Source organism: Colletotrichum truncatum, assembly GCF_014235925.2.
Source record: "Colletotrichum truncatum strain CMES1059 chromosome Unknown Contig_0001, whole genome shotgun sequence".
NCBI classification, from domain to species: domain Eukaryota; kingdom Fungi; phylum Ascomycota; class Sordariomycetes; order Glomerellales; family Glomerellaceae; genus Colletotrichum; species Colletotrichum truncatum.
This window is the reverse complement of record NW_027222398.1, coordinates 6,806,019-6,831,188: the sequence shown is the minus strand read 5'-3', so window position 1 is coordinate 6,831,188 and position 25,170 is coordinate 6,806,019. Positions and strand designations below refer to the sequence as shown.

General features: G+C 53.5%; 7 protein-coding genes across 7 annotated transcripts; 4 read left to right on the top strand and 3 right to left on the bottom strand.

Annotated features, from left to right (window-relative positions):
* Positions 1–251: 251 nt before the first annotated feature.
* Positions 252–952, top strand: CTRU02_201896 (mitochondrial import inner membrane translocase subunit; the record flags this gene model as incomplete). The annotated part of the gene is made up of 3 exons (XM_036725249.1): positions 252–344; positions 419–514; positions 596–952. The coding sequence occupies 3 exons, from the start codon at positions 252–254 to the stop codon at positions 950–952; spliced, it is 546 nt and encodes a 181-aa protein (XP_036582927.1).
* Positions 953–1,881: 929 nt separating this feature from the next.
* Positions 1,882–3,530, bottom strand: CTRU02_201895 (putative endo-1,3(4)-beta-glucanase; the record flags this gene model as incomplete). Its single annotated transcript, XM_036725248.1, has 4 exons — positions 1,882–2,652; positions 2,724–2,770; positions 2,829–2,882; positions 2,936–3,530. 4 exons carry the CDS (start codon positions 3,528–3,530, stop codon positions 1,882–1,884), a joined length of 1,467 nt encoding a protein of 488 aa, XP_036582926.1.
* A 2,957-nt stretch (positions 3,531–6,487) lies between these two features.
* CTRU02_201894 (transcriptional regulator cwf13) lies at positions 6,488–8,270 on the bottom strand (the record flags this gene model as incomplete). The annotated part of the gene is made up of 2 exons (XM_070203945.1): positions 6,488–6,655; positions 6,711–8,270. 2 exons carry the CDS (start codon positions 8,268–8,270, stop codon positions 6,488–6,490), a joined length of 1,728 nt encoding a protein of 575 aa, XP_070062527.1.
* Positions 8,271–8,911: 641 nt separating this feature from the next.
* Positions 8,912–10,958, bottom strand: CTRU02_201893 (restculine oxidase precursor; the record flags this gene model as incomplete). The annotated part of the gene is made up of 2 exons (XM_036725247.2): positions 8,912–10,797; positions 10,865–10,958. 2 exons carry the CDS (start codon positions 10,956–10,958, stop codon positions 8,912–8,914), a joined length of 1,980 nt encoding a protein of 659 aa, XP_036582925.2.
* A 4,215-nt stretch (positions 10,959–15,173) lies between these two features.
* CTRU02_201892 (uncharacterized protein) lies at positions 15,174–16,714 on the top strand (the record flags this gene model as incomplete). Its single annotated transcript, XM_036725246.1, has 4 exons — positions 15,174–15,417; positions 15,516–15,541; positions 15,610–16,112; positions 16,171–16,714. The coding sequence occupies 4 exons, from the start codon at positions 15,174–15,176 to the stop codon at positions 16,712–16,714; spliced, it is 1,317 nt and encodes a 438-aa protein (XP_036582924.1).
* A 2,350-nt stretch (positions 16,715–19,064) lies between these two features.
* CTRU02_201891 (substrate binding domain-containing protein) lies at positions 19,065–20,181 on the top strand (the record flags this gene model as incomplete). Its single annotated transcript, XM_036725245.1, has 4 exons — positions 19,065–19,249; positions 19,309–19,328; positions 19,381–19,833; positions 19,886–20,181. 4 exons carry the CDS (start codon positions 19,065–19,067, stop codon positions 20,179–20,181), a joined length of 954 nt encoding a protein of 317 aa, XP_036582923.1.
* Positions 20,182–21,483: 1,302 nt separating this feature from the next.
* CTRU02_201890 (uncharacterized protein) lies at positions 21,484–25,001 on the top strand (the record flags this gene model as incomplete). The annotated part of the gene is made up of 2 exons (XM_036725244.2): positions 21,484–23,136; positions 23,193–25,001. 2 exons carry the CDS (start codon positions 21,484–21,486, stop codon positions 24,999–25,001), a joined length of 3,462 nt encoding a protein of 1,153 aa, XP_036582922.2.
* Between the last annotated feature and the right edge of the window lie 169 nt (positions 25,002–25,170).

The following is a 25,170-nucleotide window of genomic DNA, read 5'->3' as shown; positions in this document are numbered from 1 at the left end:
GGGATGGTTCGCTCGGAGGCCGGTCGGAGGAGCACGTGCCGCGCAAGCAAGAGCGATAAGATAAGAAATTTATCTTTTTTGCCTCTGCGCAGTCGAAGCTACATGGCGGTCTCTCCTGGCAGAAATATTCAGCAATCCGTCAACTCCCGTGATACTCCTTCCGCCGCCGCGTCGCGATCGCATCCATATCGTTGCGCTTCAACTCAACTCGTTCTCTGACCTCTCCGTTCAAACCGCCCCAATCCTTTGCCATGAGTTTCCCCGGTGCCGGTCAGGCTCCCACCGCTGGGCCGCCTTCTGATGCGGCAGGCGCACTTGGTCCCCCGGACCCTCAGATGCAGGCTGTACGTTTTCGACTGGTAGCTGCATCGCAGCAGTTTCCCCAAAGACTTTGAATGGTATACTAACGCGTTAGCAGATGACCAACTTCATGGAAAACTGCTGGACCAAGAGTGTCATGTCCGGTGTGATGGGATTCGGTATGGGTGGTTTGTTCGGCATGTTCATGGCATCGGTACGTCGTCTTCTTCTCTCTTGAATCCTCCATCCATTTAAATCCTCGCATCATTTACTAACACACGCACCCCCGGCACAGATGTCCTACGACACGCCCTTCCACACAGCAACAATCGACGGCAAGACGACCACGACGCCCATCTCCGACCTGCCCCTCAAGCAGCAGCTCAGAGTGGGCTTCAAGGACATGGGTACGCGGTCGTACAGCATGGCCAAGAACTTTGGAAAAGTCGGCGCGCTGTTCGCGGGCATCGAGTGCGGCATCGAGGGCCTCAGGGCGAAGAACGACCTGGGCAACGGCGTCGCCGCGGGTTGTCTCACGGGCGGCATCCTGGCCAAGAACGCCGGCCCGCAGGCTGCGCTCGGTGGCTGTGTCGCTTTTGCGGCTTTTAGCGCCGCCATCGATGCTTACATGCGCTCGCCCAAGGACGAGTAAACTGAGGGTCCTCTTTTATGTGTGGACAGATGGGAGATTGGGGTTTGAGGGGGGAAGCAAAAAAGGGGGGGGTGGGGTGGGGGGAGAGGTTGATCAATCAGTGTACGAGAGACGCGGTCGGGTTTACCTATGCAGCAGATTCCCTGTCTACGGATGGGTGTTTTTTTTTTTTCTGCGTTGAAAGGGGTAATGTCTGTACAAGAAGAAAGGGGTGGAGGAGGAGAAGGGAAGGAGGAGGAGGGCTTAATGTTTTGCATTGCATGGCGTTCACGGATGGCCTACTGGAAATTTGGTATGGCCTGGGGCGGGTTTATAGACCAAAATCTCTCCACTTCGAATTGTATTGACGGAGGACAAAAAGTAGACGAGGAGAGTTCTTCTGGTGTAGACCAGGTTACATATTTTGGGACGATTGGCGGGTGAGGGGGGTGGCACTCTACTCTCTGGTGGCTACTTGTGCGGGACGAAGCAAACGTATCACGACGTGCAAAAGCAGAAGCAAGAAGGGCGCATTAGTGGTGGAGGAACAGAATTGTAATATAGACAGACCAATCTAGACATTAAAAAATGAGTCGGCCGTTCAAAATTTGAACTTTTGTTCCCCCTCTCCTTCTGGAATCACATATCCCAATCCCAATTCCCCCCCAAAAATACCTCTTGGCTATTTTTCTACGTTTTGGTCTCGCAGGAAAAAAGGGGCGATTGCATTCTTCCTTTGAAAAAAAAACCAACGACAAAACATTTCCCAGAATCGCTCGCTCACAAAAGTCAAACATAGGTCATTTGATCGTGCGCTCATAAGTCACCTCACGATCATAGCCACCAGTGCCTGCCTTGGCGGCAACTATCAATTCATCTTCCACAACGAACTCTAGTCATCGTAACTCTTCTGTCCTTTTCCCCAGTTTTCTCTCTTTGAGTAAGAGAACTCATGAGGCCGTATAGAATTGGAAAGCGCCAAACTCCCAGAAAGCAGTTTCAAATGCGTCGGGATTGTTGGCCTGGAAATCAGAGCAACTCGTCCCTCCGCACCCAGAGTCGGCGTACTTGGCCTCGACGAGCTGTCCGCAGACGTTGATGTTGATGATGAGGGACTGGTTCTTAAAGTGCGACCCCATGTCGCACGACGTGTTGGGAAAGTCCGCCACGGCTTCGCCCCATGTGCTGGGGTCGGGCGACTTGTTGGTGATGTCGGAGGGCACGGAAGAGCGCGCAAACTGCCACACGCGGATACCCTCGTCGCGCCACTCCATGGCCATGTAGCCGCCGCCGCCTTTGTTGAAGTCTTGGCCGTACGACGACGATTTAGCTTGGACGCCGCACCCGGCGTTGGAGTTGGTGGAGTTGAGGCAGTTCGTCTCCAGCGTGCTGCCCGTCTGCTTGCGCTTGACGTTCATTTCACACCCGTCGGTGGTGTGCAGCGTCATCTGGTTACCGTCGGTGCCCTGGTTGATGGCCTCCATTACGTCGATTTCTCCGGCGGTGGGCCAGTTGTTGGGGTCCGCGAACCAGAGGGCTGGCCAAGATGCGCAGCCGTAGGGCGTGTGCTTAACGTCGAAGATGAAGAGGCCCTTGTCGTACTGCGTCTTGGACTCGACCCGCACCGAGAAGCGGCCCGTCGAAGCATCCGGGGTGGAGCTGGGGCCGACGGCGGTGTCGACGCGCAGGACTGCCGTGTCCGAGGTGGCGTATGTTAGGTTCTTTAAAAAAGGGCGACTGCTCAGCTGCTGTATACTACTAAAGTTAAGAAGTGGGATATGTATGTATGTACCCGTGTCGTGGCCTCATCGCGGCCGACGTAGTGAACCATTCCTCCCGCTGCGGTGCCAATGTCAGTGCACTGCCTCTGGCAGTTTGAGTCCGAAATGAGACACACTTGGATCATATGTGTTGAAGTAGTTGAACTTGTCGAAAAAGGTCTCTCCAGAGTCTGTCATCATCAGTCGGGGCTCTTTGCCGAAGCCGCGCACGGCTGTTCCGTACATGTGTCACTCAGCTTGTATGACAGCTTCGAATAGTCGGGGTAACGGTTCTTGTTGTTTTGCGTGACGACGACGGCGACGATGATAACGATAATGATAATGATGGCGGCACTAACACCGGCCCAAACCCTCTTCTTCCATCCCCTCGGATCCCACCACGCCGCGGATTTCTTGCTCTCGTTGGAATACCCGTAGTCCGCCATGAAGTCGTAAGTCGAGTCGTTCATGGAATCGGGATACGGGGAGAAACCCCTGGGCCAGTCTGGGGTCTTTATCTCGTCTCGAAAAAGTGGGTGGACTAACACCTTTGGAGGGACGACGAGGATCTCAGCGAATGGTTTGCCATTATTGGACGAGACGGCAAAGGTGCCTGGCTGCGCCACGAAGGCACTTGGGGGGAGATGTTGCTGTCGTCCCGGCCATGTTGCGGCAGCGCGAGACCGCGGATCCGGGGTGGGGGTGGGAAGCAACGGCTCTAGATCGAGGGCGACAGCGCGTGATTTGCGCTTCTGGCCAGGAAGAACCGGTTTGGGACCCTTCCAATATTCGAACGGAGTGTAGCCGAGTGATGAGCTTGGCCCCAGATTTGGTACCATTGTCTTCAAGCTGATACGCTCCCCCGAATTAACAAAGCGTCGATTACGCCTATCATACGTACTACGTACGCGTACGGGTGGACCGCTAACAAGGCCCAATGAAGGCTAGCCTAGCTGGCCGGCTCGACCTTGTGGGTGCAGGGTATGTCGATGCGTTCTCGCATCAGGGGAAGTAAATGCAGTTCCACGGCGCGGAAAAATTCGTATTATTGAGCCAGCTTTGCGTGTAATTTGCCTGGTGTGCCGAATACGGATGGTGACTCAGTATGTAAGCTGAGATGGGTTAAAGGCGGTACTTTGGTAAGTCGGCGTAGTATCTGGCAGGCGGCGCAGTCCTCTCAGAGGCGACGAAATAAAATTATGGAGAGGTATTAAAAGGAGTGTAATGTAACGCCATGCACGAACGTACGATAGATAGGATGGAGGGAGAAGAAAGGCCGGTCTGCGAGGGTGGGAAGGCCTGGAGAAATATTGGATCGATCGTGGTTCATCTTGGAGGACAACCGCCGCCAAGGACACGACGCGGGAGGGGAAAACATGATACATGCTGCCCAACAACTAACTGCCAGCTTGGAAATTGAGATTCAGCAGTGCGTCCGAGGTATGGATGGTCCCCTGACGTTCACATAAGTCAGGGGTAGGGCATAAGGAAACAAGAACGACTGGCACCGCCGCGGGATGCCAAGTTCAGGCTCGGATGCCTCTGAACGACGGCGTCGACGAGGTGTTCAGTGTGACTGTGGACCAGGGCTGGCTGTATGCTTCACAGGCTTCTGCAAGGCATTAGCAAAGGACACACGAACGTTTGACAGGCCAGGTCTTTGGTGTGTGCAGACGGCAAAACACCCAGGGCGGGGCCGGCTCAGACCTGAGGCGCACCGCAAAAGCCAAGTCTGTCATGCTGCGCGTTGATGGATGGCTGGTGCGTCCGGGGTCTCTTGTCTGGGAGAAGCTTCCTGTTCATGCTTTGAAGGCAGAGACACTTCTCAGGCATGAAGGAAGGGGCAAAAATGGACGGCGACGGAACACCTGGAGTGGGCATGCAGCGTGTCGTTGCAGCGCCTTTGCTGGTAGCAGGCGGAAGAAACAGAGATGGGATGGACAGGGAGGGGCGGTAGGGGATTGCCGGCCGGGGGGGTCCTTGACGCTCCGCAAGGACCCCCCGAGTGCGAACCAGCCGGGGATCTCTCTCGTCCACTCTCGTCCAGTTGCTTTCGATACTGGGGATGATGGACCGGATGTTAGGTGCTCACCACAATGATGGAGATCAGAAAAAATGACAGAGAAGCTGTCTCGGTCGGGAGTCAGGTGCTCGTCAGGTGCCCGTCAGGCGTCGGTGCGACAGGAACAAAATCCGAAGTGATGGTGCAGGAAGAAAAGAAAAGGTGAAGTTGAACTCGGATGAAGCAACCGGGCTGGAGCGACAGTTCATAGCACCTCAATGCGGCTGCAGGCGCTGCCACAGCATTTGGGGCCGAACGTCGCACTCGCACTAAAGGGCTTGGCGAAAGAAGCCAAGTTTGGGCGCTGAAGCCAGGTCTCAACCGTGGAGCTTCTCTCTAGCCCCTTGTCCGGAAGTATATCGCAAGTGTCACTTCTCAAATACTGCAGGGTATCCGTACTCCAGATCTAAACTCTATAATAGTGAAGTTGCTTATTATCTTGCTACTGTCTTTCGTAAGAACATCCATCGGTCGCATGAAAACCTTAGTAACCCGGCCAACTTTTGTCTTACATTTTGGATCAACCTTGGGTTGCCCTGTTGTGCAACCAACAACTCAAATTGGGAATCGAGAGACTGACACAGGTGATCGAATCGATCCACAAACCTGGTCTCTGAGAGTCGGGGCTTGCTACTACTACTATGCAATACATTGTATGGCCTCGGGAAGGAGTATTGGCAAACTACCCGAGAGTCAAAACTTGCAGTCTAGAACCTGGCATTTGGCCCCCCAACCCAACAGCATCCAGATCCACAGCGGACGATAAGCTTACAAGATTAATCTTTAATCTTGATATTCTTCAGCCCGTCCAACCCTCTCGCCTCAACTTTGTCCCCATCTTACTTCGTTCTTGACTTTATCCGACCGAGGCATCGCACCAGGTGTCATCACATCATCAGCGTTGGTTGGCCCCCAACCAACGTCCCGGGAGAGCCTCCGACTCAGAGCTTAACCAAGAAAAAAAAAAAAAACCGTAATGACACTGCTGCAACTGTTTCAACAACCATACATCAGTCAAGCTACGGACAATAAATATAGGCCGGAACGTCCAATGCCCCAGGTCCCACGTTTCCCACTCTGCCTGATCTTCGTCTCAACTCCTCTCCACCAACCCTTGCTCGCCTGATGTCTTGACTGCTGCTTTCAATGGAAGGGGGCGGGATGCAGCCAATGAAATCTCGCTGCGGCTCCCTCTTCGACTGCAACTGTCACTTCACCGGCACCAACACTTCTGACTGACAGGTTTTACCGAACCCCCCCCCCCTCTTCTCCAAGCCTACCAAACCCGGTTCCCGGTCGACGTGCCAAAATGACACCGTTCTCGTCCGGTTCTCGGCTTTGACTTGTTGAGAACACGAAAAGGTCCGCATGAACATTGAGTCTTTGAAACCATGAACGTCGCTGCGAATTCACTAGCCGCCTTTTTGAGCCTCACTACTCGCGCCCTACAACACTAGCAAAAAGCCTACGCAATCGTCCAATGATTCCAGATCAAAGCTCGCACCGCCTTCTGTAGGGAGCTTGCCAAAACTCGTGATTTTTTCTTCTTTCCCCCCTTCTGCATTATGCATACTCTGCCCCCCTGTGCTTCCCTCAACACCACCTACCGCCTTCTGGATCTTCTTCCAATGCCATTGCGCGAGTCGCCATATTAATGCCAACTAACTCCTGCTCCCCCACCACCGGCGAGACAAGTCTAAGCTTCTTACTTGTCGTGGCCAGATTAGGTATTCCTTAGTCCTCGTCCTCTTCCACGCGCGCCCGCTTTGACTGCCGGGAGTCACCATCCTGAAGTCCATATCCTCGCTTGGATGACGAACTTTGCTCTACCTCGGATAAAAACTTGTCAACATTGAAGGGGTCTGCGGCATCCTTTTCGAACTGCACTGGTCCTTCTCTAGCCTGTGAAAACAAACTTGTCAGCTTTGCGCTTGGACTTCATTCCTGGTGTGCTTACCTCGACATCTTCTGTGCCCTTGAACGTTCCTCTGCCCAGAGCCTCACCGAACCGGCTGGTCTTCTGGATCTTGGCCATCTCCTTGTCGCCCGCTGCCTCGTCCTCTTCGTCATCCATGTTGGCTCTTGGCCGGTAGATGTTGCTAATGACCTCCTGTGCAGCAAAAAGCGGCTTATCGTAAGGGTTGTCTTCGTTGAACCCACTGTCGAAGCCGCTTGTCTGGTTAAACAGCCTGGAATCGTACATGGTTTCCTTGGACTGGGTGGGTTTCGCAAGACCGAGCGCAATCTTCTCCGAGATGTCCCGGTTTTGCTCCCTTGCCATGACCTGGACCCTCCTCTCGGCTCCCATTCGTGACTGGCGTAGCTTCCTCTCCTCCTCGCGCATCCTTTCCTTTCTGGCTCTCTCTCTTTCCCGCACCTCTGACTCCTCCGAGCCGTCAGAGTCTTCCGAATCGGAGCCGCTGTAGCTGCGTGACCGGGATCTTGACCGCGAGTCGCGTCGACCAGCACCCGCGCGCTCCTCGCGAGCCTTTTGTGCCAACATCCTGAGGTTCTCCTCCTTTTGTGCCTTCTCCTTCTCTGCCAGCCTCTGCTGCATAGCTGCACGCTGTCTGACTTCCTCGCGAGCATGCCTGTCTGCAACGTACAAAGCCTCAGAGAACTGAGCAAACTTGTCGTTGATTGCGACGTCTTGAAGTCCGCGTCCGTCAGCCGCCAATCTCTTGTCTAGAGGAACAGTGAAACCCTTGGGGTTCTTCCAGTTCGAGACTGGTGGAGGTATACGCCACTCCTCTTGATCCTTGGCCGTCAGTTTCCGTGGCGGCGACCTTAGAACCGGAGGAGGAGGGCTCGGTGGTCCACGAGGGATCTTCTTGTGCTTGAATTTGGGAGGTTCCATAGGGTCTCGTTGTCTTTCAACAATCTTCATAATGCGATCTTGCTTCTTAGAGTTGTCGCCCATCTGATTCGCCGGCGTGTATCGAACAAAGGTTGGGTCCTTGCGGTTTCCCACATTGACGTTTTTGGGCTTCTGCGCGGCGACGGCGCCGCTGACCAGAGCTGCCAAGGCATTTTTGGTTTTCTCGGCTGTTGCAGCTACTTCCTCTTGGCTCGGTCGGCTCAGATCGATTTCGCCAGCATCAGCGCGCTGCCGAAGAGGAATGAGATCCTTGAACGAGGTGTGTACGATTCGGGTTTCGCTGTGCCCCTGACGCGCAATGGCGCCGTAGTCAAGCTTTCCTTCTCCGTCGACCTGAATCGCGAGCGCGTTGCTTGCCGTCGCGCCCTTCTTTCCCATATCGAGCGGGTACTGCGCAATCGGGATCTCGGGAAACGCGCCGCCATCGCCAAAGTCCTCGGGGCCTCGAGGCCGCCATCCTGCGCGTTGCTGGTACGGGGGAGGGCCGGATCTCTTCAGCACGATCTGCGTCTCGTCGAGCTGGCCAGCGCCCACGATACGTGGGCCGCGTTGCTGTGCGTGTGCGGGCACCTCTTCATCTTCGCCGGTATATTTGGGTTTCGGGAGGGCTGATGCCAGAGATGCCGCGATGGAAGCCATGATGGACGGCTAGTTTGTGAAGCTTTGGTTGAAGAGTTTGGGAAGATGTCACCTTGAAATTCGAAGGCAGGTTATGCGCCTGATCCGTTCTGGATTAGCGCTAAGTTTTAAGTGGGTCAGAATGGCAGTACGTACTGCCGCCTCACACAACCTCTCCTTAGATGCCTTAACCACTACCATACTCTTCAATGGACAGCAGGCGAAGTCAACATGTTTCAACAGCAGATCAAATTTCATCACTCTTTACATTTGGTTCGGTCCGAAATCCCCTGATTTCTGTGAAATAGGGCCACCAAAATTACTGAACTATACAATGGTAAATATCCGACATCACACCTGCTCAATGGCGAGCCTAGCACCAGCTGGGAGCCCATGGAACACAGCACTAGATTATTGGCACTCAACCGTTCCACATCTGATTTACTGCTCTCATCATCGAAACTTTTTCACTACTGAGTCAAAGGAGGTATGCCAGACAATAAAAGTGTTATTTTGATGCGTTGTGAGATCATCTACTGATCTACGTCTAGGTTACAGGTATTGTTTGATAACGTTCACGTTATGTACAGCGGCAATATATACAGTTGAAGTCAAGAGACACCGTTATCAAAGTTAAGACGGTCATATTACACAGCAATCCCCTATTGCTTACGGCACAGCTTGCTGTTCTGAGACGGCAGGTTACCCAGGATCATCTCTGACATCTCCCAGTACTCAGAACCGACACCGTTCTGGGCGTAGAAGACGTCGTTGGGGTCGTACTTCTTCTTGAGCTGAAGAGCCTTCTCGTACTTGGTACCCCAGAAAGCCTGGGTGAAGTTGGGCTCGATGTAGTCCGACTCGGACATGTACGCACCAGCACCGGGAGAGACATCGCGCCAACGCTGGAGCCAGTCGAAAGTGAGCTTGTCACTGGCAGCCTTGATAACAGACTCCTCAGCGGTGGGATCCCACATGGCGGCCGTGATGCAGTGCATCACGGCATCACGCCAGGCCGAGTTCACAGCGTTGTCGGGGTAGCCCTCGGGCGCAGCGAAGATGTTGAAGGCGACGATGTAGCCACCCTCCTCGACAACAGACTTGATAGAATCGAAGGTAGCGTTGAGCTTGGACTCGTCCTCCCAGTTCGCTCTAGGGAAGAGGCGACTGCCCTGACGGATGGCGTTAGATCCCCAAGGCTCCAGAGGGAAAGAGTTGGCCCAGGCGTCATAGAAGTTGTCGTACTCCTTGAAGACAGGCTCGACGTTGAGACCAATCTCAGCCCACTTGGCAAACAGAGGTGCGGTCAGCTCGCGGAGCTCTGCCTCGGTCATGTTAGGAGCCCACCAAGGACCCATGTCGAAGGCGGGGGTGCCAAAGTTCGAAATACGGAAGTAGCCGTAGTTGGCATTGTCAACTGCGTACTCGATGAAACCATCGAAGTAAATACGGAGAGCCGCCCAGAACTGGTCGGCAGTCAGGTTGGCACCAACGGAGAAGGCGAAGGTCGCGGTGCTGATCTTCATCTTGGGGTGAACCTTGACGACAGCAGAGGTAACGACACCGTAGGTCGAGCCACCGCCACCACGGAGAGCCCAAAACAGATCGGGGTTCTTGGTCTCGCTGGCGGTCACGAAGCGGCCATCGGCAGTGACAACTTCGAAAGAGAGAACGTTATCGGCAGCCATACCGTACAGACCAGAAAGCGGGCTGTGACCACCTCCCTGAACGTAGCCACCCATAACACCGACAGTCTGGCCCTCGCCACCAACGGCAGTGACGCCGTACTTGTTAGCAGCCTCATAGACCTCGAAGGCCCGGACACCGGCACCGAGCTTGAAGGCAGGGCCGTTGTAAGAGTCTTGCTTGTAGTTCTCGAAGAACTTAATTTCGTTGAAGTTGTGGGTCCAGATAGACAGGGAGCCAGCACCAGTTGACTTGGCACCGAAGTCATGGCCGGTATTCTTAACGACAAGGCGGAGGTTGAGGTTACGGGCGAAGTTGACGGCCAGCTGGACGTGGGCAACGGTGGTCGCCTCGACAACGTACGAGGGCAAGCCGCCGACCTTGCAGTTGGTCTCGCCGACGTTGATCGTGGGGGGCATGCAGTTCAGACCCTCGAAGAGAACGGCATTGATGGCAGTGGGGTCCTCGGTGTGGTAGTAGGAACCATTGACCCAGTTGGCGGTCAGGAAATCGCACTTGGCCTGGTCAAAGTTGCCGAAGTCATCGTAGCACACAGATGCCTCGGGGACGGTCTTGGTGAGAGCACCGCCCAACAAGAGATCGAAGATGTTCCATACCAGGCCGATGGGGTACAGGAAATCTCCAGGGTACGTCTTGCATCGGCCAAAAAGGGATCTCTTCTCGACCGAGGAGGTGTCCTCGAAACCGAACAAGGAGATGTTGGAGAGTTCCAGAGCCGTAAGGTTGGCAAGGACAGCATCAGTCAGCTGAAACTTCTCCTGGGTGGAAAGACCCGCGGATGTGCCTGCGACCTCGACGTCGGTGACCTCGACAGCCGGAGCAACAGTGGAGGCGTCGGCAGCTAAATGGCCGTCAGTTAGACATGATGCGAAGTGGCACGGAGTCGGGGTTTATCATGGAGCGCTTACCAATTTCTTGGCCGTCGACCTTAATAGTCTGAGCCGAGGCCAGCTGGCCAACGGACAGCAGAGCCGCCGTCAAAACAGAACGCATCGAAGACATGGTTGCCACGTGGTGTCAGATGCGAAATGCTGCTGATGGACGGATGGGAAGGGACGATCACTGAGGCGGGAGAAATGCGTCAAATATATAACGATTCAAAGGTTTGTGGTCACCAACAACACCAGCGGGGTTGACCGCGTGGAGACCGAGATGAGTAAATGGAACGCTGAGTTGGGCTGTTGGACGATACGGCAGACAGCCCGGAGCTGGTGGGCACAGAATAGCAACACCGGAAATGGTCTCGCTATGCAACCAACAAAATCGAATCATTGGACAACGAGGATAGCTTGCGGCTAGTGGAGACTTGAAGGCAATAGTCTGGCCGGTGCGCAAGTTATGGATTGACGTAGGGTATAATCCACGGTTGAGAGGCAATGTTTGCAGGGCTCTCTAGGACCATTCCTCTCGCAGAAGAACAAGCGAGGGGCGAAGAGACGAAGAGGGTCAACTATCGACGGGCGAGACCCCCAAAGCAACTGATAGCAGGCGGGCAAGCTGCAGGCATCTTCCGCCAGGGCCCCAGAAAGATCAGTGTCATATTTTATTGCAGCATTGAGGGTTTTCTGCGGAGACCCTTCAAGGGAGATGAGCAATGCTTGTCTCGTGGGAAGGAAGCACGGAAAATGAGGAAGGCAACGGAAGAGAGGCAAGACCTCGAGGGCGAGACATTGCCATGCCGTCAGGGACGACCGAAAAGTCTTGCGTAGTACGGATACAGAAGATAACATCCCCGTCGTCCACCTACGTGCAGCTTCCATCTCCACTTAGACTCGGCCCCGTCAAGGGTTCGGCCCAGATTAGCGGCCGTTGAGTGGCTAGACGTTGGATGTCGGGGCCTAGGACTTGGCTCCTTGGCCGAAATGGCGGCCCCCCCGGCACTCGCTAGGGACAGTGGCTCCGACCCCTGCACATCGTCGTTGTTCGGTCCTTATTCACCTGGGATGTGGGGGGCAGGCATTTAATATCTCGACTGAGGGGACATGCCCGTCGGTCAATTGGTCATTCTGCTCGCCGACAGCAGTGCCAATGACGTCCATCTACATTATCACGAAGAGAGCTCATTTATCATATGTATTTGGGCTAAATAAGCATGATACATCGGCTCCTTGCTCGAGGATGAATCGACTCAATCGTTGATCTCGGGCGACCGAGTCAAGTCGACAGTTGGTTGCTTCTCAAGGCTTCTTCAATAACTTGCATCCTTCCTCTTTCTTTTCTCCACGCGGCCCACTTGGCGGTTTTGCCATCGCCGCTGAATCCACATAGCCAACACGACCTCAGCTGGCCAGCACTTGTAATGGCGCTGACTGGACGGGAGATGCACCTGTACACTACGCTACTACGGAGAATGTAGTAGTAGACCAGATCCTCTTGATTAAAGTGGATACCCGCTACCAACGGAATCCCAGTGACTTGCCAGATCCGGCGTCTTCACAACCATGGTCCTCCAGGCCTTTCCTAAAGTCCTGATCATTACTGCGTAGTGCGCAACGCAGAACGCAGCCTGTCAGGGGAAGAGGCACATTGTGGTCAAGGCTCGATCGCTTCCCGCCGGAAGCAAGCATCTTGCGAGGACTCCAAATATTTACTATGGAGAGGGTTGATCACGATTGCAGAAAGGAATCCCCATGTTGTAAGTGCGAACCGGCTGTTTCAATTTTTTGGCTGGTTTTTAGATTCAGGAAGATCATATCGTCCCTTTTCTTCCACCTTACCTTCTTTACAATCATGCTTAAAGCCTGTAACGACTGCGCTGCGGAGATGGGGCCACCACCGATTTGGCCTTTGGGTTGCGCGGCCTTGGAAGTGTTCATCTCATTTATTGGATCTAGAAGCCTGCAAGCAATTTCTAGGGCCGTGATTCAGCATGGTAGCATCAGCTTCAGGCCGAAACCAGCCACGTTCTCACAGCCTTTGCGAGGGATTTCTTCGTGTAGGAATACCTCGTTACCCTTTTCGGGTCGGTTGCTCGGCATGGAGGAACTGACCCCGGATATGAACTGTCCCTGTTCCCCGAGGGGGCGATAGGCAAAGTCTGTGTGCAATTTCTGCCCATGTGGGTTTGCTTGCATATCCTACGGGACTATGGGATGCTGCGCACTGCCTCCTCACAGGTGGTCATCAAAAAGCTGCGCAGAGGCCCTTTCTACCCCCTTGATGCTATCTTATCGCCTGCTTGGTAGGCACGTTATGTGCAGAGCGCTTTTCACCGGGGTATAATATGATCTTCGATCGGTTGGATATTTTGTGTAAGTTCGACAAGATATGTTGTTGTCCGTGGGGTTTTTTTTTTTTTTTTATATAGATCAATTTGCACAAACCTCAGCTGGTTGATAACGACAGCAGCTAAATGCGGCGATAAGAGTAGACGTGTGACACACAGTACGGCAGTCGCTAATTTTCCGACTGTTAGTCACGGCATGCAGTGATTTTTTTCTTCATTCCAACGTGGGCGACATGGTTTCCTGTCGGCTTCTGCAGCGGCGCAGCAGCCCTCACATACATGGGGGTTCTTTTTTTTTTTCCCTTCTCTTTTCTCCTTTTTTGTTACTCTCTTTTTATCTGTCCCCGTGATACTACTCTTCTCAATCCCGACAATCCAGAAAAGGCAATTCGTCCCAAGCTGAGTTAGGCCCATCTGTACGAATGTATAGTCCGCCTAGCCCCGAGTCCTCTCTCATCAACCTCGACCTTGGCTCTTGATTTTTCGGCAAGGTCTACCAAGTACGGCCAACCCCCTATTCTTCTGCAGGGCGACACGATGCCCAACACAGCATAGTCAAAACGCTCACTAGCCCGCCTTGTTCTGTCCGCTGCAGCCGCACTAGTAAAAAGTCCCTAGTGTATCCGTACAATGAACGGGTTTCACTTGGTCTGAACTCGCTCGCCGTACCCCAGTGTGTACCTGCGTCCCGGGATCCGACCTGGAAACTGGGTACAGCGGTGGCCAAGCCAGCACAACAACATAGTATCTTGTATACGAGCGCCAAAGTACCTGGTCCCGCAACTGTCGGCCCCACCAGTGACTGGCACGAAGGAATCGTTCGATATCCCACGAGATGAGGCCCCAGGGCTCCACGTTCAGCAAAGATGCGCCCGCGATCGCTAACCCCCTCGGCCTCCGCCCTGCAGGTGCGGCCTGCCTGTACGCTCGTTAATTTCTTGGACCTAAGGAAGATCCAGGCAGAAGTCGTGGAGACGGGGGCGAAATGTTAACGGACTTCGGCTTCCTTTCCCTTTTGGCGGCATGACAGGGTCACTCCCCTTCACCTGGGCTCTTCGTACATCGCCCCCATCTTTTGAAGTAAGCTTGTCGACGCCATCTTCACTGAATATGAGCCCATTCCTCACTTTTGACAGCTGTCAAAGAGATGAAAAAAGCACGGGAAGTGGACGCGCGGGGGACCTCTAAGTATGTGTATCATACTGAATCGCATATGTATCCAACGAAAACAGAAGTTGTTACGAAGAAGCAAGCATATTCTGACCGTCTTTCCCTGGCACGATCCGACAAGCCAGCTTAAGATAGATCGACGGCGGGATGGTGTGGAAAGGATACCATACTTTCGGGCGTCCTTGCTACATCCACGCAGGGCTGGACCACCCTCTTCACTTCTACTCGGCGACGGTCGTCGTCTCGGTCGCTCCTGTGTATATCCTTGTCGGGATGCGAACAAGGGGGGGAGGTGTCCTCGTGGTGTAGGGTTACCATCGAGTGCTTCTCTAGCTCCAGTTCTTCCATGGACACACCCACACAAGTGGTACAGAAGCTGTTTTGGAAGAGCAGGCGCCACTTGGGCCTGGCGTTCAAAATCTAGAGGTCACCCAGAGGCCCTCGAGCCTGCCGCATGCCGCCTCTCCGTATTTACCGACCCTGTCGCTGCAGAGTGGAAAAGGAAAGGTAGACCTATCCCTAATCTCTGTTCCTGTCCCGTCAGCAACCAGTAGTTAGCTGTGTCTATGTGTCCAATTAACTGGCTCCAATGCGAGCAGAGAAAAAAAAACAAGGCCTTCCCTTTCTAAGCAACTGGCAGTCTCAAACAAGGGGCAATGGAATATAGAATCGTCACTTGTCCCCAATCATTCTTCTTGAGTCGTTTTCCACGCCCTCGTGTCAAGAAGTTGGACCCCATCTGCCAGCCAAGGCTCCGGTGAGCTTAGAAAAGCTCTATCTATAGGGACGACCGATCACGAACGTCCAAGAACCAAGTGGCCATGTCACAGGCCATCGCGGCTCTGGTATACGCGGCGCAGGAGGCCCAGATAACGACCACGGCTGCCGCCGCCGCCGCAGCGACTTCTGCGCCAGCATTGCCTCCTGTTACCAACGACTACCCGTACCCGTACTCGTCTCTGCAACATATCGGTTTCTTTATCCTGTTCTTCTTTCCTGCTCTAGCACTCATTGTCGTGGCCCTACGGGTGTATTCTAGAGTCAGCACAAAGCAGTTTGGCTGGGGTAAGTGGCCCGCTGGATATGACCTGTCAGAAACATAGACCGTGGCTGAGGTCGGTTATGCGTTCAACTGGAATTGTAGCTAACAGACGTTGTAATAGATGATGGCTTGATTTGCTTCGCTATGGTAAGTTGGAGTTCATTATTCTGCTGTTGCTGTTGCCTAGGCAATCACTTACACAACTTCACCTGTAGGCAGAGTCCATCGCTGAGACGGGAGCATCGTACATGGGCATGCGAACCGGCTTCATCGGCATCCATGTTTATGACATACCTTTGGTGGCTGACCACCGCCTGGGCAGTCTGTGGAACTACATCATTCAGCTCCTGTACAACCCGATCTTGGCGCTAGTAAAGACGTCAGTTTTGATGTTTTTGTTGCGATTGAGCGGACAACAACGGCGAATCCGGTATACCATCATCGGTCTTAACATCTTCAACATCGCTCTTATGATTGCCATCTTCGTCACCGTTATCTTCCAGTGCCAGCCCATCAACTACTTTTGGGAGAAGGCCAGCCGCAACCCTCCAACGGAAGGAAAGTGCATCGACATGGCAGCTTTCTACGTGGGCACTGCCTCGTTGACCATCTTTACTGATGTTCTGGCTCTGGCTATGCCTTTCTGGATTTTCCTCGGCTTGAAGATGCCTACGCGAGTGAAGATGGCTCTCCTTGCCGTCTTTGCCCTAGGAGCTGTGTAAGTTACCCTACCCCCCTGGTTCATTGCGAAAGAAACACCTCCTCACACCTTCCAGCGTCACCGCAATCAGTATTCTTCGCCTTGTCTGGCTTATCGAAGTCTCTTACCACATCAACCTCAACGATCCGACCTACGATATCCGCTTCACCTACTCCGCCGTCGAGACTAACCTCGCCATCATCACGGCCTCGGCCCCGGCACTCCGTGGTCTTTTCCTCCGCTGGTTCCCCAAGTTCTTCGCCTCCCTCAAGAGTTCCTCCAACGGTCGATACGGTTACGGCCGTAGCGGAGACCCTACCAAGAAGTCGCGCGTCACCGCAACTGCAACGAGAGGTCGCAGCACCACACATACCGAAAGCAATACGTTTCAGCTCAAGAATATGAAGGGACGCTCAGAGATCAGGTCACATTCGCCGACGACGAGCGAGGAGGAGATTATGACGTATGATGGCATTATGCGCACGAGAGAGGTCAACATTGTCTACGATGACAAGAGGGATTCTACGCCAAAGGCGGGCGGGAGGGAGCCCATGGACCCCCCTGGACGGAGCCAGTATGAGAACAAGCTTTACTCGACCACCAGTTCGGGAAGTTTTTAGGAGGGCGGGCACTTCCTTGATTGCTTTTTTTTTTCGACCTCGCCTTGTATTATTCTCCGTCGGGCCTCCTTTTTGATGATGATGCAATACTATATACCTCCTTGTTTTCTTTTTTTTCTCCATATAGAAACGGATACCTCAGATACATAGCGAAACGTCTTATCGATATTACACCGGAGCCAGACGTGGAAGTTGATCACGAGCCATAGTCGGGCGAATGGAAAAAAAAAATAATAGAAAGAAGCCCATTCACACAAGGATGCATGTTGTTACAATGGCATATTATAGTGACTTGTACAACCAAAACAAGGAGAAACATAAAACGCCCATGAGAAAGATGGGGGCCAATGATACCCCATCGCAATATAATTGATACTCGCATATACTGTAGTATCTGCCTTTTTATCCACCGCATCACCGGGAGCGGGCTCGTTTAGATCACATCCGCTTTTTTTTTTTAATCCTTTCCTTCTATTCTTTAACCCTCCCCACCCCCCCATTGCGAAGGCCTTCTCGAAACCTGACGTGGCTGGAATAGGGTGTTTCTAGCGCCTGAGGTAGGGCCAAGCGTATGCGCCACAGTGGGTGTGTGTGTGTGTGTGTTTGGGCCAAGAAAAGAAACAACGACGAGTAGGGGGGGAAAAAAGGGGTCCCAGGAACGAAGACGTCGAGCGCACGGTCAGAATAGGGAGAAAGACGTTATGTTATGGGCTGGAACGTTACACGAAGGGAAGGGTTTAAAAAAAAAAAAAAAAAAAAAAAAGAAGAAGGTAAACTTGGCCAACCTCCCGTGATGAAGAACCAGGTTTTGTTAAGTTTACGCCGGGGATACACTCATGGGAGGTTGGTTTGTCCAATTTGCCCTTGGTGGACCACACGGCGAGATCCATTTCTTGGGCGGAGCCGGTTTTTTGTGCAGGATCTAGAGAGCACTGAAGAATGCTTTTCATGATTGCACATGCCGTCACAACCACGCTATTTCCGAGATTACGACGTATTCCGCAGATTTTTTTTATTCCCCCCTCTACTTCTCCCTTTTCTATTCGTCTTCATTAGACAGTGGTTCCTGGAAGGGAGGCTTCTTTATGCGCAGGCGTTGGCAGAAGCACCGGCTGTTGACCGAAATGCATCACTTGGGGGAAGACCGTTGACAAGGGCGTTTGGCTGGATGGAGAGGGCTGGAACATGTACACGAGCTGCTTCTCCTCCCTTCATCAAGGTCCACTACGCAAACTTTACTGGAAGAGAATATCGCTCCGTTGATCAAATCGTTGGCCAGTGAAGGTGGCTCCCTGTCCATGTCTCGAAAGACGCCGACTAATGTTGGCCGGCCTGTGACTAGAACCGGGAGACTGCAGCCCTAAGAAACTGTCGAGTGGGCGACATGGCACCGAAGATACGGCTTGCTATTTGGTGAATAAGTTGGCCCAGGGGTGGAGATATCTCTGCCGCCTTATGAAAAGGGTTTTTCCGATCGCTTACATCTCCAAGACAAGTTGGCTTGGGATACTGGATAGCGGCGGATACTGTGCCATAGAAGCATGGCTGCTGAGTCTGTCTTTGCGGCCGGAAGGTCGGCAGTTGCCAACGCTGTGTTTAATTCTGAGGTCTCGTAAGCCTTGGAAGAAGGGAAAAGGGCGCACGACGCTAGAGGCCGGGAGAGTGCAACTCATGACTCGGAGGTTCGCTGGAGAATCTTGATAATCTCAGCCCTCCCCCCCGAAACCAGGGATCGATGGGCTAGGGCGAAACAAAAGTTCGCAGCCCTGTTGACGACATGCTCAGGTGGTGATTCAGAATCTGCGCCTCCCTCCATTAGTAGTCCACGTCTCTTGAAGATTTCGCGGTCTGCACATTTCCGTTGAAATTCGAATGGGTCTAATTTCAGAGCCCCCTTTCCGCCCTTGATTGCTCAGTCGCTGGGGTATGGTCTGGACTTGGCCGACTCTTTTATTGTTTCTTCTTCTTGATATCACGACGTCAGATGAGCTTGTCGAAAGTTTCCGTGGACCAACATTAAAAAGGATTCATCCGAAAAGCCCGGTATTACGTTCCTTAAGATGGAAAAGAATGAGCTCGGTCCAGGAGATACCGTATCCTTCCTCCCTGCGTATGCATTGTGCGCATATGATGTAATTATCCGATAGCTTGGTCCAATTGAGTTGTCGCAGATGAGGAAACCCCCCACCGCGGGGTAGCTGAGGGGCGCCAGAGCCTTCCAGCATCGTCAGAGCAACAAGGTCATACCGCGACAATTAACAAAGCGTCAACCCATACCTTATTCGGCCTTTCAAAGACGCCAATTCATTGTCGTTGTGCTGACACTTGATTGGAATAATAACTGCAAAACATGGCAGGAAAGGACGTCGTTGTCACGGGTGCCTCTGGCCTGTTGGGAAGACAGGTTGCCAGAGCCTTTGACCGCAAAAACTGGAATGTCAAGGGCACTGGACTCTCTCGTGCGGACAATGTGTCTGTCTTCAAGGTCGATTTGGGCAAAACCGCAGAGGTTGAGAAGTTTCTCGACGAATCAAAGTGAGTTGGCCTATGGACACACTCAATGGGCAGTATTTAGTACTAACAGCTTGCCGTAGGCCTCAAGTAGTCGTTCATTGTATGGTCAATACCCATCCGTGAGCATGTAAACTTACTCATTAGTCAAACAGGCGCGGCTCAGAGATACCCTGACAAGGTAGACAACGACCCGGATGCTGCCAGGGCCCTTAATGTTGCCGCTACCAAGTCGCTAGCTAGCATTTGTGCTGCTCGGTCTGTTCTGCTCATCTACATCTCCACCGACTATGTTTTCTCTGGAAAGCCCGGCGAGGCCCCCTATGAAGCTGATGCTCCTACGGGCCCTACTAACCTGTACGGCCAAACTAAGCTGGACGGAGAGCATGCCGTATTGGAGGAGTACAAGCAAGCCGGCCGCGAAGGCCTCGGCCTCGTCCTTCGCGTACCTGTTCTGTACGGAAAGGCGGAAACTCCCGCCGAAAGTGCCACCAACATCCTCATGGACACACTGTGGAAGACGCAGGACGGCCAGTCCAAGGTCAAGATGGACCACTGGGCCATCCGATACCCTACAAACACCGAAGATGTCGGACGTGTGTGTCATGGTACGCGAGAATTGCCTCTCAAACTTAAATGCAGTGACTGACATGGCATCAGATATCGCCGTCAAGTACCTTGAGGCCAGCGACCGCAGCTCGTTCCCCAAGGTTCTGCAGTTCTCCAGTGAGGACAAGATGACAAAGTACGAGATCTGCCAAAAGTTTGCTGAGATCATGGACCTCTCCATGGACGGTATCATCGCCAACACCGAGGGTAACGACCCCAATGCCAGTGTCCAGCGGCCGTACGACTGCCACCTCAGCACACGGGCGCTCAAGGACCTAGGTATCGACGTGTCGACGAGCGACTTTATCGGTTGGTGGAGACGCGAGGTGCACGCCTTCCGCCATTGATCTAGATTAGTGCCAGTGCGCCCATTCGAATCGACGATCTCTTTGTTTGGGGGGGTCTGAGACGGCGGATGGGTGCTGGAGCTTGGAAGAAAAATGCCATTATGTTTGCAAAATTTGATGTGCCTTGTGTTCCCAGTCATGGCGCGCAGAAAATATTCGACGACGCATCGAACTGCACAAGACTGTGGTAATCTCTTGTGTTGCAGATGTAAAGGCTGATTCTTTGAGCAGCCAACTCACTCCCATGAGTCAGAATAACTAGAGACACAGAGTGGGAGAACAACGGAGACAGGGGGCAGAGAGTGAGGGACTCAGGAACGAGACCCATTCCAAATTGCGACTTCGTCCCTGGCATTGACATGCATCTCGTCACACGCTGATAGGTTTCTCGGCGTGGACGGCAGTTGGCGTGTCGCATGCTGTCGGAAATTGTAAACACGACACGTCCAAGACAGAGTTCAGAAATCGACCTGGAATGTGCTCCTAGGAAAAGATGGGATGGCACAATCGAGCGGGGCAAATTAAACATGGTTGACTCTGGCATTCGGCATACATGGTGCAATCGCGCTTCGTGGTGTTGCGTGCCTTTGACCCTATTCGGACGCGTTTTCTGAATAGGTGGCCCTTTTCTCCATGTCTCTCGCTACGAGAGATGCAAAAAAGCCTCCCTTGCACATTGGCAGCCCGTTTGGCCTTGACTTATGGGAAGGAGAGTCTCGCCACTTTTTTTTCTTTTTTAATTTATCGTTGCTTTTATCCTTTTCGTACCTTGCAGCATCCCTGCTTTGCGTCAGATCGTCAGTGGGTGGCAGCGACAGCAACAGCGACAACCAAACTCGTCGTTAATTATCTCGTTGCTTTATTTGCGCCGTTACACCAAATTTTCGACTAGTCAATGCGTCGCCAAATTTCCTAACGGGGGAAAAGAACAAAAAAGGACGGTTGAGAGTAACGTTTCTACATTGACATCGTCTAACAAATCACTTGCATGATCTGCAGGGTCCTGGGGGAGGGCTGCATCAGGACGCAAGATAACGTTCAAGTGTTCCCTGCTGGGCTGGGGGATCAGTTCCGAGGTCCCAGCGGACTGGGCCGCTGCCGTAGCCGCTACGCTATCGCTATCGCACCGATACCATCGACGCCATCGGATGAGAATCCGGGGGATTTACGGAGCCCTGTCGACTGAAGTGAATCGAGTTTAATTTTTCTTGGGACGAGTGAAACACAGATCAGATTGTTTGAGAGCGGATCAACGCAAGGCAAGCAGACAGGCATACACGCGCGCACAATTACAAAAACAGAATGGAAGCTGAAAGCACTCGGCGTATTAACCGGACCATGTCCGCAGGCCCAGGGCCACCAAAGTCGCCTGCTCCGCATCCACCACGGCGGGGTCACAGCGTTACCGCCGGGAGGCTTGCTCCGTATATCAGCATGCGGGAGCACAAGAGCGTACTGGACTTTGGCCGAGACTGGAGGGACTGGGAAGTGGACATTTTTCGGGATGACGACGTCGTGTCGAATGCCACGGCGGAAACGGAAACAGGCACCGCGACAAGCATTGGCGTCGGCATCGGCATCGCAGTTGACGAAGAGAGCGTTGATGACGGCGGGCAGACGCATACGCCAGCCAGCAGCAGCAGCACATTGCGGATACACTCTACGCCATCGTCTTCTGCGAGGCGGCGAACTGCGCCGGTCCACACTCTCACAGAACCGCGGACACCGTTGCAATCAAGACCTCAATCGCAATGGCAGTGGCATGAGACGACGAGTTCCAAGGCTGTCAGCGATGGATCCCCCGTTTGTGGTGGCTACAGTTGTTATGGCGCCGGTTGCGCAGCTACCTCTCATTCTAATTCCTCCAGCGCTGAATGCGTCCCTGCGACACCCGAATCTCCTGTCCGGTTCAGCTACCCCAACCGACGTAGGCCAAAAACAGCCCCCAGTGTGGCCGAGAGCCCCTTGCAGGGGGGTTCACCCAGACCCCCAAGTGAGCCGGGTTCCTTATTCTCCTTAGCGCGGACCAGTTCCGGGTCCAGGTCCCCAGCCCCAGGGGTTTCTTCCACTCACACTACGCCAAACGCCCTTGGCCTGTACCCGCCCGCCCCATATGCAGGATCAGCGTTATTATTTCCAGCGTCAGCTGCTGATGCGGCACAAGCACAAGCGCAAGCACTACTTGCACCATCAGCACCAGCACCTGCGCCAGTGCCAGGAACAGTATCAGCTGCAGGACCAGCGACTGCAGCACCAACAGTACCACCACCGCCGCTTCCTCTTCTTTTCCCTTCACCTCCAACAGCATCATCAGCACGCGACCTCCCACCTCCAATACCCCAGCTGAGACCTCGCTCTCACAATCCAATCTTAATCTCCACCTCCTCGTCATGCGCCGACCTCAAGCTCTCTGCACGAGCTGACCACGCTCGTTCTCAAATCATCACCAAACTCGCCCTCCACCCACTACCGCCATCACTACCACCCAGCAGCAGCAACGAGTTTGTCGAGGAGGCCGAGTGGGAAACAGACCGTCAGCAACAACAGCAACTCCAAGAAGACGAGGACGAGGATCGTCGGCACCAGGACCTAGAACAGGAGGACGCTGTCCGTTGGGCCAACGAGGTTGCGCGTCTTGAAGCAGAGACCGATCGCATCTTGGCAGAACAGAAGAGGAAGGATCTCGCTCGACTTCAGGCTCAATTGGCTGCTGTCCCCGACGCCCCGCCCCGCGTACGATCGCCTATTGTCGACAAGTTCGCATTCTTTCTCAGAAAAGGTCGCAGGTCCGACCCTACCACCCTTTCAAAACCTTCTCCTACAAACTTCCAGCCTCTCCCACCTGATTATAGACCAGCCAGTCTCATGGACCCTACACGCTTTATCCAAGCCGGCGGCGGTGGCATTGTGCCCCAGACCGATGCTCCAATTACAGCCAGCAACGCTGGTGAGCGCGTGAGTGAAGCTGTCCTCCCCCATGCGGAACCAACCAGCCTGATAACCCTGTCCAGCGAGTGACGATACGTTGCCTGCAGTCTTCAATCAGTCTGCCGGTTACCCCCGACACAACCCCATCGGATATTCTGTATTCGGCTGCCAATCTCATGACCCAGAACATTAACCCAAAAACCAGCATTGTCGTGGAATGTTATTTCGCCTTTGGTCTGGAGCGCCGACTCAGGCGTTATGAGCGCGTGAGAGACGTCTTGAACTCTTGGGACCGCGACAGCCAGCACTGCCTACTCATTATTCCCGGCGACTCTGTCGACAATAACCCTGACTTGAACATTGACGTCGTGCCCCGCAGCATCGACCCCCCACCTGGTCTTGTGAATTTCTCGCTCTACCATTCGTCGCGACCAGGCAAATGGAACAAGCGCTACATCACATTGATGGAAAATGGACAAGTCTTTTCCGCCAAGAAGAAAGACGCCAAGCTTTCGGACAAGGACTCTGTATCACTATGCCATCTTTCAGATTTTGATCTCTACTCAGTCACAGAGAAGGACATGTTGAAACAGATCAAAGCACCCAAGTCAAATACCCTCGCCGTCAAGAGTCAGCAAAAGTCTAGCGTCTTCCAAAACACTGAGAATTTCATTCACTTCTTCTCAACAGATGATGCTAAAGTTGCAGGCGAATTCAAGAAAGTTTTGCATGCATGGCGCAGTTGGTATCTGGCCAATAAGAAGGTCGATGTGAGCAAGACAAGGAAAACACAACACGGCTCCGGCGACAAGCAGTCTTCCAAGACTACTGGTCTTGCGAGGAGCGGAACTACGCACCGACACAAGGTATCCGTCGACGAGACCCCTTATACTATTGGAACGTTTTCCCCGCTCTTGGACATGGACCGGTTCGAAAAGCCGATTGATGACTTTGGCAAGGACTTGTTGCCAGAGAAGCAATCAGCACGACAAGCAGATCACCCTTCTGGATCCAAACAACACAAGGTCGTCTCCCGGTCGAGGACGACTCCAAATCTTAGTTCCGCGCACCAGGTGCTGAAGAAGCACTTTGATCCGTTCTCCAGAGACAAGGATTTCAAGGCTGGCGGTTTGCTTGGTCGAACGTACGAAGGACGTAAACAGCAGGCAGAGAGGAATGCGGCAAATGCTGCTACCGAAGAATATTCGCCTGGTAATCCATTTACTGGCGGACACTCACTGCTGAACAACTACCCGGAGCCCGAGAGACAGATGTCGGGACAAACGTCTGGGCTGCCCGAGAGAAGGGGCACTGTTCGCACATCACGGTCGACGGCGGAGTCCACGACGCAGCCTAGAAGCCGATCCCGTCCGCCGGTTTCCCTTGCCCCCACATCATCACGCCCTAGAACATCGGATGGACCATCACAAGGGAAGCGTGAGATGCCTCAGCCTCTCGTTGACTTGACGCCAAGGGTTCCCGATTTGCCCGCCGCCTGGCGAGACGGCCATGGCCGCGGTGTCAGAGCGCCGAACGGTACTCCCCTTATTCAAATGGCAACGGGCTGGGATAATGCTCCAGACGCGACGATGGCACCGCAGCTACCAACAGTTACTCGCATGGCCACAAACAAAGCGTACCCCCCTCAGCGCATGGCATCGCAGTCTGCCGCCACGAGACCCAGGAGTCGCTCCACGGCTGGTAATGGTGGCACGCCAGTCCGGCGCGTCGTGTCCAATGAGCAGCCGCCAATTCCATCATTGCCGAGACGCTCATCAAAGGAGAACGACGAGGACGTTCCCTTGATTAATTTTGTGGATCGCGAAAGAGGGCGCGATGCTAAGCCGCGCGCATCACATGGTCTTGGCCGTAGCGGTACTGTTAGACATTAAATCTGGCCACCCTCTAATTACAACGGGCTTGTCTCAACTGTGTCTCAGACCGCGGAAGACGGTATAGTAGGGCTCCTGGCAAAAAAAGAAGTTGAAAAAAAATGTAGGGAAAAGGGGAGGCAAATTTTGGAAACCTGCCGGATGATGGCCCGTGAGGCCAGGAAAAAAA